Raw genomic sequence first — 18,699 nt, 5'->3', positions numbered from 1 at the left:
GGTTACACAAAATGTTTTCAACCTGAAACAATAACTGTTTCTTTCTCCACTGATGCTGGCTCACATACTGAGTGTTTCCATTATCTCCAGCAACTGTTCTTTTTATTTCACTTTTCCAGAACCTACAGCTTCTTTTTCATTTATTGCAGAATAAACTAACTGTTCTAATTCCATTCATTCTCCCTAAGATAGTCTTCATAATCATCCCTAGTAATGTAATCCTAAGGGTTAAATTTTGCAGACTTGATATACATTTCCATCTGTTGGGAGTAAAAAAAAATGTTATTATTTGTAATTTTCCCTCCACTCTTCTACTTAGGCATCAACCAAAGTTGCCCAGGTGACAACTCCCCAATGCCTTTAGCCTCATCTTGACCAGGTTTCTAAGTTTATTGCACATCATCATTGGATGCAAGTGTGTCAATTTCCTTACACATATCTCATAAAGCCATGCAAGTAAGAAGGCAGCCCCAGCAGAATGGCAGAAGCTTTTCTCTTTCATGGGGATTCATAGAGTCATAAAGAATAGAAACAGACCCCTTTGGCTTGACCGCTCAAATGCTGACAAAGATGCTAAATTGGCAAATTGGTATATTGGTTTATGATTGCCATATATACTGACATAGAGTGAAAAATTATGTTTTGCATGCTATTCATATAGATTAAGCTAGCCACATTTGACAGTGTTTAAAATCATAGAGACACAGAACAAACTTCAGCCCATAACTTTCCAAATGCTGCTCTTCCATATACCTATCTAAGTGCTTCTTAAGTGATACTATTGTATCTGCCTCAACCACTTCCTCCGGCAGCTCATTCCATAGAGTGAACACCTCTACATGAGAAACATTGCCCCTCAGGACCCCCTTCAGTCTCTTTCCCCTCACTCTACGTCAGTGCTCCTCAGTTTCTGATCCCCCTCCTTCAAAAAAAAGACATATCATCCACCTTATTTATGCCTCTCGTAATTTTAAACATTTCTGTTAAGTCACCTCTCATTCTCCTATGTTTCAAGAAAAAAGACCTGGCCTGACTAATCTCTCCCTATAACTGAAGCCCTTTAGTCCTGGCAACATCCTCATCAATCTCTGCACTTTTTCCAGTTTAACCACATCTTCCTTAGACATTTTTGACAAAAGCTGTACACAGTTAGTCCAAGTGCGGCCTCGTCAACAACTTCCACAGCTGCAACATAACATCCGAGCCTCAATACTCAATGTCCTGACTGATGAACGTGGGTGTACTGAACACAACAGATTCTGCAGATGCTGGAACTCCAGAGCAACACATACAAAATGCTGGAGGAACTCAGCAGTTCAGGCATTGTCTGTGGAAATGAATAAATAGCCAATGTTTTGGGTCGAGACCCAAGAAGCAATCTAATAGGAGAGGAGAATGGATCATGGAAAAAAGGGAAGAAGGACAGGGCATCTTGGGGAGGTGATAGATAGGTGAGGAGACTAAGGAAGAGGCCAGAGTAAGGAATAGAAGAGGGAAGGAGAGGGAAAAATTATCGGAAAGAGAAATCAATTTTCATACCATTAGTTTAAAGTCTACTTTGACAGAATATGAGGTGTTGAGATTGGGACATTGACTGTTTTACATCGCCAACAAAAGGCAGGCATAATTGGAACCCACGTGGGTGCTCATGGCTACCCCTTGAGTTTGGATAAAGTGGGAGGAGCCAAAAGAGGAATTGTTGAGGCTGAGGACCAGTTCTGCCAGTTAGAGAAGGCCCATGGTGGAGGTCACATCTTATGTTGAGAAATAAGCAGAGAGTCTTAAGGCCTTCTTGATGGGGAATAGAAGTGTATTGGGACAGGACATCCAGAGTGAAAATGCAGCAAACAGAGCCAGGGAATTAAAAGTTATTGAGGAGATCAAGAGCATGTAAAGTGTCAAGGATCTAGATGGGAAGGGTCTGAAACAAGAGGGATAGAAGTTCAGTGGGGCAGAAGCAGGTAAAGTCAATGGGCCTACACATACAGTCAGGCTTTTGGATGGGTAGGAGGTAGAAAAGGGCAGTGGACAAAATATCTTTTTTCACGATCCTATCTATTTCTGATGCTATTTCCAATGAATTACACATTTCTACTTCTAAGTCCCTCTGTTCCATTGCACTCCATTCATAGTATAAATCCTACACTTGTAACTTTCCAAAATGCATCTCCTCACACTTATCTGCATTGAAATCCATTTGTCACTCCAGTTGTAGACTCCACTGCTTTGCCGGGCACAAAATTCAACAGGTTCATTACTCTGGGAAAAGCAGTTTCTCCTCATCTCGATCCTAAATCTATTACACTAAATTTTGAGGGTATGTCTACAAAATATAGTCTCAAATGCCAGTGGAAACAACTTTCCTGCCTCTATCTTATCTATCCTGTTCATGATTTTATATGTTTCCATAAAATCCTCACTCATTCTTCCAATAGATAGATTGACTGAGATCCCTGTAAACCTTTCCTACCAGAAAGTGATGTTCTCTGTCAGGAGTGAGTGCTGAGCTATATATTTTTTAATTTTATTAACACAGTAAATTGGTCTTGGGAAAATTGACAAAAGCAGAACAATTATACAGTTCTGACGTATGCAGCATGGAATCCAAGTTTTGATCTCATTTAAAAACCTAAACTTGGTTCCACCTTTACTCTATCAGTTCGTGCTTTCTAATCCCAGGTATAAAATGTATAGATTTACTTTTGTATAGTGCCTCTGATCTCCCTTTCAATTTCTCCCAAAGATCAGATTATCAACTAAGTATAATTACTCTCTGAAATAAGGAAAGGAGTTTACATTCTGTGAAAAATGATGGGCATCACGATTTTCCATAACAGGAAGCCACATCATTCGTACATGTGTCAAGAAATACGAGTTGAAAAGGAACAGTTTATTTAATTATCGTTTTCACCTAAACTCCAACGGAGCAGGTTTATTCTGTATCTCACATTTGTGAATGGTGTAAAGGCAAATTTAAAAATGGACATAGCATGTGGGTTGCTGTACTTTGCAAATACCTAACTACTGTGTCAGAGGAACCGACACAGCCATTTTGTGCAGAGCAAGCCTCCATAGTCAGTTGTCTGACAATCAGCTGATGCATTGGTGACAACCAAATTGAGGAATAAATGTTGGTCTGGAGATCAGGAAAAACACTGCCTTGCTTTTTACATCATCTTCCAGTTCACCCGCTAAGATGGCAGCACATTTAGACCCAGCAGTCATTCTGGGTGCTTTTCTTCATCTTCTATGTTTTATTTATGACTGTAAGTAACTGCTGGATACTAAGAACATCAAGTACTGCAGGACTATCCCATCAACAAGTTGCTCAATAGTAATAGAGCCGGACATTTTGCATTCTATTGTTGTGTATCATTGTGCTGAGAAGGTGCAGGGTGTGAGTGATTGATTTGGATGTTTTGATTGTAATCAGAAGACCCTGTTGGAAATTGGAAATATAGAACACTACAAGCCCTATCCAGTGGTTCATTGGCAATTCTGGTGGTGGGAGAGCTGCATTGCTTCAGTTGTGGTAAGGACTAGACCTGGCCCGAAGCATCACTGTCACCTATGACAGTGCCCTGGGGTGTAGATGCTGAAGCGGTGCTGCCCACTAGCATTGCCCTGAGATGTTTACTCGGTGCTGCTCTCCAGTATTCATTCAGTGCTGCTGTCCATTGTTCATTCACTGCTGTCCCATGTTGAGTCTGTGGGAAAAAGCATGCTGGACCAGGACAATTTACCACCTATCCAGTTATTCCACACAGGGACTTAGTGATACTGGTATTTTGTTCTTCATTGTGACCATTTGATTTTTGAAATTGTAACCATTTGTGCTGTTTGTGTTATGCACTATCTGTGGTGTGCTGTGTGCTGTTGGTAATGTGTTTTGCCCTTGGTCCTAGAGCAACACTATTTTGTTTGGTTATATTCATGTATAACCATATAACCATATAACAATCACAGCACGGAAACAGGCCATCTCGGCCCTCCTAGTCCTTGCCGAACTCTTAATCTCACCTAGTCCCACCAACCCGCACTCAGCCCATAACCCTCCACTCCTTTCCTGTCCATATACCTATCCAATTTTACCTTAAATGACACAACTGAACTGGCCTCTACTACTTCTACAGGAAGCTCATTCCACACAGCTATCACTCCCTGAGTAAAGAAATACCCCCTCTTGTTTCCCTTAAACTTCTGCCCCCTAACTCTCAAATCATGTCCTCTCGTTTGAATCTCCCCTACTCTCAATGGAAACAGCCTATTCACGTCAACTCTATCTATCCCTCTCAAAATTTTAAATACCTCGATCAAATCCCCCCTCAACCTTCTACGCTCCAATGAATAGAGACCTAGTATGGTTCAATGATAATTAAACTGGAATGATAATTTGCCAAAGGCCTCTGGCATCATATACAGTTGAAGTCAGAGGTTTATATACACCTTAGCCAAATACATTGAAACTCAGTTTTTCACAATTCCTGGCATTTAATCGTAGAAAACATTCCCTGTCTTAGGTCAGTTAGGATCACTACTTTATCTTAAGAATGTGAAATGTCAGAATAATAGTGGAGAGAATGATTTATTTCAGTTTTTATTTCTTTCATCACATTCCCAGTGGGTTAGAAGTTTACATACACTTTGTTGGTATTTGGTTACATTACCTTTAATTTAATTAACTTGGGTCAAACATTTTGGATAGCCTTCCACAAGCTTCTCACAATAAATTGCTGGAATTTTGTTCCATTCCTCCAGACAGTACTCGTGTAATTGAGTCAGGTTTGTAGGCCTCCTTGCTCGTACACGCTTTTTCAGTTCTGCCCACAAAATTTCTATCAGATTGAGTTCAGGGCTTTGTGATGGCCACACCAATACCTTGACTTTGTTGTCCTTAAGCAATTTTGCCACAACCTTGGAGGTATGCTTGGGGTCGTTGTCCATTTGGAAGACCCATTTGTGACCGAGCTTTAACTTCCTGGCTGATGTCTTGAGATGTTGCTTCAGTATATCCACATAATTTTCCTTCCTCATGATGCCATCTATTTTGTGAAGTGCACCCGTCCCTCCTGCAACAAAGCACCTCCACAACATGATGCTGCCACCTTCATGCTTCACGGTTGGGATGGTGTTCTTTATCTTGCAGGGCTTACCCTTTTTTCTCCAAACATAACGATGGTCATCATGGCCAAACAGTTCAATTTTTGTTTCATCAGACCAGAGGACATTTCTCCAAAAAGTAAGATCTTTGTCCCCATGTGCACTTGCAAACTGTAGTCTGTCTTTTTTATGGCGGTTCTGGAGCAGTGGCTTCTTCCTTGCTGAACAGCCTTTCAGGTTATGTCGATATAGGACTCATTTTACTGTGGATATAGATACTTGTCTACCTATTTCCTCCAGCATCTTCACAAGGTCCTTTGCTGTTGTTCAGGGATTTATTTGCCCTTTTAGCTTCAAAGTACGCTCATCTCTAGGAGACAGAATGTGTCTCCTTCCTGAGCGGTATGACAGCTGCGTAGTCCCATGGTGTTTATACTTGCGTACTATTGTTTGTACAGAGAAGTGTGGTACCTTCAGGCATTTGGAAATTGCTCCCAAAGATGAACCAGACTTGTGGAGGTCCACAATTTTTTTTTGAGGTCCTGGCTGATTTCATTTGATTTTGTTTGTAAACTTCTGACCCACTGGAATTGTGATATAGTCAATTAAAAGTGAAATAATCTGTCTGTAAACGATTATTGGAAAAATTACTCGTGTCATGCACAAAGTAGATGTCCTCAGCGTCTTGCCAAAACTATAGTTTGCTAATATGAAATCTGTGGTGTGGTTAAACAATGAGTTTTAATGACTTCAACCTAAGTGTATGTAAACTTCTGACCTCAACTGTATAATCCACAAAGACTGCTCTAACACTACAAAACACCATTGATCACAGATATCTGACCCCTCCACTTCCATCCTTTACATCCTATGTCATCGTCAGCAGATCGCATCTGGAATTTCCAGTTGGTGGACGCTTTCCCTCCACGCTGCTGACATATTGGGAAATTATGTACATAGCAAGTCACGGTAGTGGTTGCCTTCTGTCGGGTGAGTTTTCTTTTTAAGAGATCACCAGCATAGATCGAGAGCGTGCAAGGGAGCCAGACGTCTCGCCCCAAAGTCCAGCACTGATGCCACCATGCCACCTGCTGGGACTACATCCTACACCAGGACTATTTTGTAACCATGGGTTGCTCATCCTCAATCCCATGTGTTAGCTCTTGCAATAAATCCTGTCTTTCATGCTCCCCCTCAATAAATATCCCAACACTGATATAATGCTTGCTCCCTGGCTACTTTTGCTGTGTTTCCTAAATAAGAGCACGACATTAGATATGGTGAATAAATAAATGCTCTGGCTAATCTTCCAGTCAATAAAACTTGGATTATCCTCAGACAGAATGAGTTTCCTCTCAATCCTTTTGATCCAAAAAAAATTATAGGAACACTAAATTAATTGCTCAAAGCTGATTTAATATTTATTTCCCCTCACAGTTGTCTAAAGTAATACGATGCTTACAGATGATGTTTCCTCAAGCTTTTAAAGTCGTATGTTCCACCTTCTATAGCCAGCAATATGATGATGCTGTTAGTGTATTTTGTCTTTAGTGGTTTGGGGAATACTCCCAATGTTTGCATGGCTTTAAAATAACCTTGCACAGTTGGACTGACAATTAGCTCGCCTCGCTCCATCAACATCCTGCTGCAGCCCTTGTATTCACTTCAGCTACGAGTATTGCTCGCTGCATGTCAGTCAACACAAGGTCTAGCTTCACACAGTCTGGCCATCTGGGCAACATCTTTTCCCTAGCAAAGAGTCCATCTGCTTCCCACAGTATTCTATGCTGTCGAATGATTGAAAAACACAGCTTCCTTTCTCCTAGCAGTCTGGACGTACCACAACACTGAGCAATCTTCACCAACTTCTGTACACCAGCTGCTCTCAAAGTCAAACCTGTTCTTGAAACACAAGTGTCCAGACGGTTTTACTAACCTTCCCCCTTCTTCATCCCCAACCCTTCCCAAACAATGTTCTTCTCCTAAAGTGTGGGATTCCGGCCAAGGATTAGGAGCCCTGAGTGGTGGAGATTTTCCAGGAAATCATCAGTTGGGCAATCTCCATATGCGACCTTTGACACTGATAGGAATTCAGCAAAGGGGAATCGTGACTAAGTCTGACCCTGCCTTCAGACTGGAAAATCATCCTAGCTTCCAACCTGTCACACAAAAATATGTCACAGTTTAAAAAGGAAACAATATAGGGAGGAGAAAGGTTCAGGAAGGGAATTATAGATCCTATTATTCTCCAATGTCTCTACACTACTGACAGCATCCACAGGAGGAATACCTCAAGAAGTCAGCATCTATCATCAAAGATCCCCACCATCAGGGTCATGTCCTCTTCTTATTGCTACCATCAGGCAGGGGAAACGCAAGTTGAAGACCCACTCCACCTGATTCAGAACAGCTAGTTTCCTACAACTATCTGGATCTTGAATCAACCTGCACAACCCTAACCCTACCTCAGAAATTGAACCTTTTGGACCAGTTATTGGACTGGCATAGACTATGGTAGATGTTAATTTGATTATGTATACTTTGCAAAAAGGATTTTGTACAGGCTTTTTGTCTCTTTCCTTTAACTGTCTTGTATAATTTATATTCTGAGTGTTGTCTATGCCCGCACCCCGATTTTGTTGCTGCAAGCATGCTTCCATTATACCTTTACCTCACCATTCATGAGCACATGACAATAAGCACAATTTGATTTGACAGGACACTTGAACATAATTTATTGTGTTTATTGTGGCCTGGACCTCAAGCTCTGGAATTCCCTCTACAAACCCTCCTCCTTCTCCCATTAAGGTGCATCTAAAAGACTACCAGTTCAGCCCAACTTTTGGCCAAATGCCCTAATATCTCCTTAAATGGCTTGACAGTAACACTTATTGGGTAACACCACTGTGAAGCCATGAATAGGGTGAAAGTTGCTGTCGTCATTTCTGCATGAAGGATCTCCAGAGCAGAAGAGTGGCTTCACTCAAGATGACGTTGAACAGTGCAACTGAAGAGCATGAGCAAACTATGACTCAGCTGAAAAGCACCTTGCGAAAGACAACAAATCAAACACGATAGTAGACTTACTTGCCAAAAGCTTTCAGCACCTAATCCAAATATATGTCCTTCTTAATGTAGTCTGTGCTTTCATTAGGACAGGTTAGACATCAATCCTGTGTTCTGGAGGCCTTAAAAAGCTGCTTTGGTGACTAACGGTTTTAGAATTCATCTTTTATTTTCTAACTTGGCAGCATTTAAGATTTGGCAAAATAAAAATCAATCAAGGGGATCAGCTTCAATTCTTCTGTCATCCAGCTTGACGCAAATAATACTTAATTTGACAGGACGTCCTTGAAAGGCAATTTTATTTGCCATTAATCTGTGAGCCCACTGCCTTCAGATGGCTGTGCCCATCCAACCCGCAACAACTCATTATTCCTGTGCACAAACTCTGACTGGGCGGCAAACCGCAAATGAAAGTTGCTGCTGCAAAATGCAGTTCCCCGCTGGTACCTCTCAACAGTGGGATTTATATTTTAACGCATTTTGTTTTATTACTTATTCACAGGACATCACAAGGAAGACTAGCAGTTTGCTCACCCGCAAGTCCCTTCTGAACTGATATGAGAACAGATCATGCTGCAAAGCTCAGCTGGTTAAGCGGAATCTGTGTTAATGCTTCAGGTCTGTAACTCTTTATCAGAATTAGGAGTACAAGTAAATATTTCTTTGAAAGTGGTGTCGCAGGTAGACAGGGTGGTGATGAAGGCTTTAGGCAGGGCCATGAGTGAAGAAACTGGGATGTCAGGGCCATGAGTGAAGAAACTGGGATGTCTTGCAGGTGTACAAGACATTGGTGAATTTGGAATATTGTATTCAGTTTTGGCTATCCTGTCAAGATAGTACCAAGCTGTGGTCTCTGTTGAGATCATGGTTCAGACATAGTTATTTTTTCAGCTCATAAGAATGGTTTTGGAGACAGAAAGTGGAGATTGGGGTTAGGTTATGGTTGAGGGACAGGGATGTGGAAAGATTAGAGGTCTGGCCTCCACTCGCACTCTTCATGGTAGTGTTACTTGTCCATTCAGAAATCTGATGGCAGAGGGGAAGAAGCAGTTACTAAAATGGTGAGTGTTTCTCTTCAGGCTCCCTTACCTCCTCCTTGATGATAGCAATGTGAAGGGAGCATTTTCTGGGTGATAGGGGCCCTTGATAGGTGCTGCCTTTTTGAGGAATCATCTTTTGAAGATGCCTCAAAAAGGTCTTTTGGCCTAGTATGTCTACACTAAAGCTCAAGCACCTGTCTATACTGATCCCTTGTCCTTGGTCCTGAGCCAAAAATGTTTTGTTTTTGAATGCTTCTTAAAGGTTGTGAGGATACCTCCAGCCACCCTCCCCCCAAGACAAGCAATAATGTCAAACATTAAAGTCCTCTGCAGAGTAAGTCTTCCTATTAAATAAAAATCAAAATATAAAAACTACAGAGAATAACTTTGAGAGAATAAAGGGTTTTATTTCTTAAAGAAGTCCTGTGTTTAAATTGATGACCTTTGACTATCATAAAGTAGAATATTACAGATGCTGTAAATCTGATATAAAAACAAAAAAAAAGAATGGTACAGCACAGGAACAAACCCTCTGCCTGAAATGAAAAAGCCCAAAATCTTTATCAGCCTGAAACTTTTACCCTGTTCCTCTCTTTACAAATGCTTCTTGGCTTGCCACTTCCAGCATTCTTTATTTTAATTAAAAATTGCATCATCACTTTCCCTTCGGGTCTGATGCCTTCGAGAATTTTTCAAAATGATACAGTAGCTATTCAGACAGATGACATCACAGCTGTTTATTGGGTTATTATTATTGTCACATGAGCCAAGAAACGGTGAAAAGCTTGTCTTGCATACTTTTCACACAAATCAAATCACTACACAATGCACTGAAGTAGTACAAAGTAAAACAAAAATGTGGAATAATGTGCAACAGCTAGAGGGAAAGTGCAGTGTAGGTAAATAGTAAGATGCAAGATCATATTACAGTAGACTGTGAAGTTTAGAGTTCACTTGTTCATACGAGGTAACCATTCAATAATCCTATAACAGCAGGGTAGAAAAGGCCCTGCTGTCGTATGTACTTTTAGGTATTTGTCTTTTCTGCTGGATGGGAGGTGGGAGAAGAGTCCAGGGTGGGTGGGGACTTTGATTATGCTGGCTGCTTCCCTTTATATCTGTACTTCTCACTGCTTCAGTAAAGCAGCCAGCATAATTCTATGATTTCTTTGAACTGATTCATGATAGAAACATTTATAAGCACAGGGGAAATTCATGCTATGTGATTGCTAGATCTAAATGCACAGCCTTCATTAAAATCAGTCCAAGATCCATTGACTTGCTGCTGATTGTAAATTCTGTATAATGTCAATATAGATGCACGTCAAAGTCCTTGACTAGTTTCCTGGATGCCTCAGCCTTTGAGGTGCTTAAGATTTCATGATAAACATTTCAGGTTATAATTGGATGATTTGATACAGTGTTTGGATGTAGGATTATTGATGGAAAGGCAGAGTCAGACTGCCATCGGCAATGTGAGTTATATATAGATTTGTAGACAAACTGGAAATCAGCCAGTGTGCTCTGCTGTAACTGATAAACCAGTGAGCAACAAAAGAGATAGTAACTATATGCGACAGTGCTGAAAATTAACGTGTAATCTGTCATCTAAAACTTGTTATAGACTTCATGGCCACAGTGAGAAAAAAATCTGATATTCCAAAAGCAATACAGATGCTAAAGCACCATCATCTGTGTCTTTGACCATGACAATGTCAAGCTTCAACTCCGCTGGACATGCCCAACTTAAAACTTCCCAAACAAACTTAGCCTGAGCCACGGATCACTTGACAGACAAAGGGAAAGGAAGTGGACTTGGCCAAATATAACACGGACACATCCCTCCCCACATCAACAGTATCTACAGGAGGCAATGCATCATCTATCTTCAAAGATACCCACCCATCTGGGCCATGCCATTTTCTCACAGCTACCATTGAGCAGGAGGTACAGAAGCCTGAAGTCCTATACCAGCAAGTTCAAGAGGCAACAGGCACAACCTTGATCACTACAGTTTAGCAATACAATAAATACTTTGATCAGTTTGTACGAAAATGGTCTTTTATCTTCCATTGTGCTCTTTCTTGTAATTTTGTGCATAATTTATGTTTAATTTATGCTTTCATTATGAATCGTTCTTGTGAATCACAAACAAGAGAAAATCTGCAGATGCTGGAGGAACTCAGCAGGCCAGGCAGCATCTATGGAAAAACATACAGTCAATGTTTCGGCCTGAAACATAGACCGTACTTTCTTCCATAGTTGCTGCTGGCCTGCTGAGTTCCTCCAGCCTTCTGTGTGAAATTCTTCTAAATGCTGCTTATCTGATGCTAAGTGCCTGTAATGTTTTCAATGTACTTGTGCATATGAACATAAGCTCAACTTTGAACTTGATCAAGACATATTGAAAGCATGCCTCAATAAAACAGATTTAGATGAGAACTAAGGTGAACAAGCCACCAAGCAGTCTCAGTAGCGTTGTGACTTCTGTTCACAACACCTCCTTCAAAGAGGAACGGCATGAGTGAGAAGAGTAGGGAAAGAATCCACAGCTCCCATGGGACAGCGTCTGCAAATCCCGCCTTTAAATCAGGCCTTAATAGTTAGATTACTGAGTCACACTGGACACATTGGTGGACAAAGATGGGGAAAATTTGCATCTCAAGGGCTTGCTGCCAGATTCAGGAGCTACATTACCCTCAGGGAGGAGGCACAGGACCCTGAAGACCCACACAATGATTCAGACACAGCCTCTTCCCCCTCTGTCATTGTAATTCTGAATGAGTCATAGATGCATAAACACTACATTGTGAACATAGAACAGTGCTGCCCAGTCCAAGCCCTTTGCCCCACAATGTTGAGCCAATCTTTACACCTTTTCAATCAAAATATTCCCTCCTACACAGTTCATAACCCTCCAGTTTCCTTTCATCCAAGTGCCAATTAAGAGTCTCTTAAATGTCCCTACTTTGTCAACTGTCCCACCACCTCTAGCAGTGCATTCCACTCATCCACCACTCTGTGTAAAAATCCTGTATCTGACATCTCCCTTAAATATTCCCCCATCCACTTTAAAATATGTCTTCAAACATGTTCCAATATTAACCACTGCTAGCCTGGGGAAAAGGCACTGACTGTCCACTTTGTCCACGTCCTTTATAATCTAACACATGATTAAGTTGCCTCTCATAATCCTTTGCTCCAAAGAGAAAAGCCCTATCTTGCTCAACCTATCCTCTTTTTACTTTGTTTTTGCACTATTTATATTTTTGTAACTTTCAGTAATTCTATGTCTTTACCCTGCACCACGGCTATAAAACATCATAAGACAGTGATAATAAAACCATAGACCATTTGGCCCATCTGTCAGCTCCACCATAATATCATGGCAGATTTATTACCCTCTCAACCCCATTCTCCTGTCTTCTCCCCATAACCTCTGATGTCCTGACTAATCAAGAACCAATCAACCTCCACTTTAAATATCCCTGAATAGTTGGCCTGCACAGCTGTCTGTGGCTGTGAATTCCACAGATTCACCGACTGCAGGTCAAAGAAATTCCTCCTCATCTCTGTTCTAAATGCATATCCCTCTGTTCTGAGGCTGTTCCTATAATCACCCACTATAGGAAGCATCCAGTCTGTCTAGGCCTTTCAATATTCAATTGGTTCCAATAAGATCCCCTCCTCATTCTTCTAAGATCCAGCAAATAAGGGCCCAGAACCAGTAAACACTCCTCATACGAAAACTCTTTTATTCCCAATCATTCCCATGAAACTCCTCTGAATCTTTTCCAATATCAGCACATCCTTTCTTAGATAAGGGACCCAAAACTGGTCATAACACGCCAAGTGTGGTCTGACAATTGCCTTATAAAACCTCAGCATTATATCCTTGCTTTTGTATTCTAGTCCACACGAAAGGATTGCTAACATAGCATTTGCCTTACATACCACAAAATGAACCTGCAAATTAACCTTTAAGGAGTCCTGCTCAAAAACTCTTAAGTCCCTTTTTGCACCTCTGATTTTTGAATTTTCTCCTCTTTTAAAAAATAGTCCTTTAATCTTTACCAAAATGCACGGTCATGCACTTCCCTACACTATATGCTATCTGCCACTTTGTTACCCATTATCCCAATCTGTCTAAGTCCTTCTGCATATACTCTGCTTCCTCAAGACTACCTGCCCCTCCACCTATCTTTATATCATCTGCACTCATGACAACAAAGCCATCAATTTCTTCATTCAAATCTTTGACATATAACGTGAAAGGAAGTGATCCCAACACCAACCTCTGCAGAACACCACAAGTCACTGGCAGCCAATCAGAAAGGCCTCTCTATTCCCATTCTTTGTCTCCTGGCAGTCAGCCCACCTTCTACCCATGCTAATATCTTTCCTGTAATACCAAAGGCTCTTATCTTGTTAAGCAGCCTCATGTGCAGCACCTTGTCAAAGGCTTTTGAAAATCCAAGCAAACACCATTCACTGACTCTCCTTTGTTTAACCTGCCTGATATTTCCTCAAAGAATTCTAACGGATTTGTCAGGCAAAAATCCTCTTTAAGGAAACCGTGCTGACTTTGGCCTATTTTGTCACGTGCCTGCAAGTACCCTGAAAGCCCATCCTTAATAATGGACTCCAACATTTTCCCAACCACTGAAGTCAGGCTAACGGGCCTGTAGTTTCCTTCCTTCTGCCTCTCTCCCTTCTTAAAAAGTGAAGTGACATTTGCAATCTTCCAGTGAAACCATTCCGAATCCAGTGATTCTTGAAAGATCATTGCTAATGCCTCCATAATCTCTTCAGCTACCTCCTTCACAACCCTGCAGTGCAGTCCAAATGGTCTATGTGACTTATCTACCTTCAGACTTTTCAGCTCCCCAAGCACCTTTTCCTTAGTGATAGCAACTACACACACTTCTGTCCCCTGACACTCCCGCATTTCTACCATTCTGCTAGTGTCTTCCACAGTGAAGGCTGATGTAAAATACTTAGTAAGTTCATCCACCATTTCTGTTGTTACCAATTGCAACTTCAGTATCATTTTCCAGCTGTTCAATATCCACTCTCATCTCTCTTTTGTTCTTCAAATGTATGAAAAAAACTTTTTGTATCCTCTGTTATATTATTGGCTAGCTTACTTTCAAATTTCATCTTTAATGAATCTGGTTCTGCTTTTCAATCTCAGTTCACTCTCCAAAGGCATTCATTTTAACCAAAAAAAAAACTTTTATACTTGTGTTTCAGTGAAGTATGAATAGACTTACCTTCTGAAGAGTTATGATCCCTTCCTGAGTCTCCCTGTCAGTGGCAATCTGAAGGACGGAGTATCCATCACCATCAATGACTTTATATTCCATCTCAGCATTTGGGCCAATGTCATCATCAAGAGCTTTTATTTTGGCGACAGTGGAAGTCACAGGTAAAGACTCAGGCACGTTGTATTGATAAAACCCTGTGGGAAGACAGTTAGAACCATCATTCTCCAAAACACACTCTGCAGTACAACCTGAGCTACTTGATTAACTTTTCAAAGGTCTTTAAAGGGCTCTTTTGTCTTTCTTGTGTTTAGGCCTGATCTGTGGCCAAATTTACTATTTCTCTCATAAAGTTTTGTCAAAAAGAAATACCCAGTCTTTGATTTAAAATTAGTAGATAAGAAAGTACTGTCTACTGCCTGTGGAAAGGAGAATGTCTCCCCAGTTCACTTCTGAAACTTGGGCTCTACTGTTACTCCCAACAACATTGATCTCTGCCCTTTGGGATCCTTTAATAATTCTGTCAACTTCTGAGCTGGCCTGCAAAGAGAATGAGGAAGAGCTCGAAGCCTGGTGCCAGGTAAATAACCTCTTCCTCAAAGTCAACAGGATAAAGAAGATGGGTATCAAATTTGATTGAACTCGCACCACTCACAATCCTCTTTTCATTGTTGACACAGCAGTGAAAACCGTGAGCATTTTCAAACTCCTTGGAGTGCACATCTCACATAACCTCTCATGGTCCCAGAACACATCCTACACAATCAAGAAAGCTCACCAATGTCCCTCCTTTCTGAGGAGGCTGAAGAAAACAGGACAACACAATCAATACTCACATTCTTCTACAGATGTGCAGTAGAGAGTATCCTAACACGCTGCATCAATGCATGGTACAAAAAATGCACTACTTGTGCCTCTCATTTACTCTTGATACTGTATATCTGAAAAATAAATTTATCCTCTTTGATATTATTGGTTAGCTTACCTTTATATTTCATCATCTTCTTCCTTATGACTTTTTTAGCTGTCTTCTGGTGGTTTTTAATAGCTTCCCACCCTCAAACTTTCCACTAATTTTTGCTCTATTATAGGCTTTTCTTTTATGTTGATTTTGACTTCACTTGTCAGCCACAGTCATATTATACTACTTTAGAGTACTTCTTCTTTGGGATGTATCTGTCCTGAATTTTCTGAGTTGCTCCTAGAAACTACAGATTTTGCTGCTCTGCCATCATCCCAGCTCCTCTCTCATGCCTATGTGATTCCCTTTATTCCACTGTAATACTGACTTTAGCTTCTTCCTCTCCATTTGCAAGGTGAATTCTATCATGTTATGATCACTGTTTCCTAAGGGTTCCTTTACCTTAAGCTCCTTCATCAAATCCAGTTCATTACACAACACCCAATCCAGAATAGCTGATCCCCTAATGGGCTCAAACAAAGTTGCTCTAAAAAGCCATCTCATAGGCAGTCTACAAATTTCCTCTCAGGATCCAAAATCAGCACCAACCTGATTTTCCTGATCTCCCAGCATACTGAAATCTCCCATGATATACATAACTTTGCCTTTTTGACATACATTTTCTATCTCCTCCACTCACCCCCTCACCTCCTCACACTTTCCACTTCCACCCTGCACCATCAACCCCTCGCAATCATCCCCACACTTCCCCCATACCTTCAATTAATCCTGAACCCCCACCCTGAATGCCTTCCCCCACCCTCCCACACTGTTCCCATACCCCATACAGACTTTCTAGCCACCTTACAACCAGCCCTCACACACGCAAAACTTCCACACTCCTCACACCACCTCCCCATACACTCCTCACACTCTCTACTCCCACACTGTACCATTAACCCTCATTCTACACTCTCTATACCCTCCCACAAGCTCTCTATCACTCTCCCCACTCAACATTCAAAGCTAAAAGTACATTTATTACCGAAGTACAAATATATCATCATGTAACTACCCTGAGATCCATTTGTGGGCATTCACAGTAAATACAAAGAAAAACAATATAATCGTTAAAAAACTGCACATGACAAAGATGGATAAACAGCCACCATGCAAAAAGCAGCAAATTGTCCGAATGAAAATAGAAACACAAAACACAAGATAATAACAATAAATAACTAAGTAATAAATATCGAGAACAAGAATTGTAGAGTCCTTGAAAGTGTGTCCATGAAGTGTGGAATCATTTCAGTATTGTGGTGAGTGAAGTTCTACCTGCTTGTTCAGGAGCCTGATACTTGAGGGGTAATAACTGTTCCTGAAGCTGATGATGTGGATCCTAAGGCTCTTGTCCCTCCTTTCTCATGGCAGCAGTGAGAAGAGAGCATGGCCTGGGTGGTGGGGTCCTTGTTTTCCTGTGTCAGTGCCCCATGGTAGCGCTCAATGGTGAGGAGAGTTTCACGCATGTTGGACTTGGCTGTATCCAGTACTTTTTGCAGGCTTTTCTCTTCAAGAGCTTTGGTGTTTCCACACCAGGCCACAATGCAACCAGTCAATATGCTTTCCACTGCCATAGAAGTTTTAATTGAAATGCCAAATCTTCACAAACATTTAAGAAAGCAGAGGCACTGTGGTAGGCACTTTGTAATGGCACATGTGCTCACCCCACCCCATTCTTTGAACACCCTCCCCTTACCATTCACTGCCCTCCTAAAACCTCCTCATGCTCTTGCAACTCCTCTCCACACCCTTCTCCCCCTCCCACTAACGACTTCCTCCCCACAACCTCCAAATACACCCGTACCCCCCTCTACACCCATTTCTCTAACTCACCCCTCACCCTGAACCCCCACCCACACCATCAACTGCCTCCACACAACCCCTCTCAAACAGCCTCCCATGAGATGCAAGTCCATGAAACTGAGTCCATACTGTGGACCCTCATTCACTGACTCACCCTCACCCCTCCACTCACCCACACACCTTCTTGTTACCCCTCCACAAGCTCTCCATGCCACCTCCCCACACTCACCCAACACACCCACATCCTCTTCTCACTCCCACCCCTACCCCATACCCACACTGTCCTCATCATGTCCCCACTCCCTCTTTTTAACAGCCCCTCACCATCTCCACAGCCTTCTTACAGAGACAGCCCGGAGCTCTGTTTCATCCACCATGATCTTGACACCACGAGTCAAGAATGGTTATAGCAGAGGAAGGTCATTGACTTGTTCAATGATTCATCGGTGGCATGTTTAGGAGAGCTAGCTGTGTCTGCTCCAATCACCTTTTCTTCATACTGATGAAGCTCATCGTCTGTTTAGCCTTTGTCTGTAATCTATAATCTGGGAGTCAATTATTACCAGTGACCAGATCTGCACTCTACTCGTAATCTGATTAGAGTTGCCTTCACTTTTCCCACAACTCTAACAAGTTACATTAGAATCTATTTCAACTTGTTTTTTTTAGGCAAGACTTCTGGAATAGCAACCCACAGTGTGAAAAAAATTCATCACCTTCAGTTGCTTTCATGTCAATTACTTTAAATCTATATACGTGGTTATGTTACATTCTTGTCAGTAAAAATTGTATCTCCCAATTTATTCTATTAAACCTCTTCCAATTTTTAAACTTTCTCTGCTCATAACTCTATACAAGTCCTTGATGTCCTTCCAAAACTATTCAGAAATGGATATAATTTTCTTGTTGTGGTCTAATGAGTTATTTTTTAATGCAAGTTGTCGATAACTTCCCTGCTTTTGTATCTATGCTTCTATTTATAAACCCAAACATCCCATATGGTTTACTCTCTCAACAAGTGCTGCCATTTTAAAGATTTGTGCAGAAGTACACAAAAATCTCTCCAATCCTACGCACCTTTCAAATGCTGTCATTAACTCTACATTGTGCTCTACCTCCTGCCAAAGTGCATCAGCTAATCTATTTCTCTCTACTAAACTTTATCAACTATTTGTATGCACTTTGGAAAAGATGTTTCCACTGTACGCATAGATTTCATATTTGCTGTTGTAGCCATGATTAACAGATGTGCTTTAGCTTATGACTAGTGACTCTTTTTCCATTCTTTCAGCACCCCCATCCTTTTTGTTTAATATCCACCAACTGAGGTAAACCACATTGAAGGTACTGACAATGCATCATCAAATGCTCTACTCACCCCAACAGGGAAAGAATCTTTATTTCTGGATGCCTCTTAAATGTTGTTACTATCCTTGGCTTCAACATCTCTTCTGTCATTGCACCC

The 18,699-nt window shown here is 41.3% G+C and overlaps 1 protein-coding gene across 2 annotated transcripts in view; it reads right to left on the bottom strand.

Annotated features, from left to right (window-relative positions):
• Positions 1-18,699, bottom strand: part of cdh7a (cadherin 7a) — a 165,949-nt gene that overhangs the window by 50,224 nt on the left and 97,026 nt on the right. For both annotated transcript variants that reach the window (XM_059947507.1, XM_059947594.1), the window contains one exon: positions 14,480-14,667. In XM_059947507.1, the coding sequence (XP_059803490.1) occupies positions 14,480-14,667 (188 nt within the window). The remainder of the gene's footprint in view (positions 1-14,479; positions 14,668-18,699) is intronic.

Source organism: Hypanus sabinus, chromosome 1 (genome assembly GCF_030144855.1).
Source record: "Hypanus sabinus isolate sHypSab1 chromosome 1, sHypSab1.hap1, whole genome shotgun sequence".
NCBI classification, from domain to species: Eukaryota; Metazoa; Chordata; class Chondrichthyes; order Myliobatiformes; family Dasyatidae; genus Hypanus; species Hypanus sabinus.
Note: the sequence above shows the minus strand (reverse complement) of the source record. Positions and strands in the feature narration are given on the sequence as shown.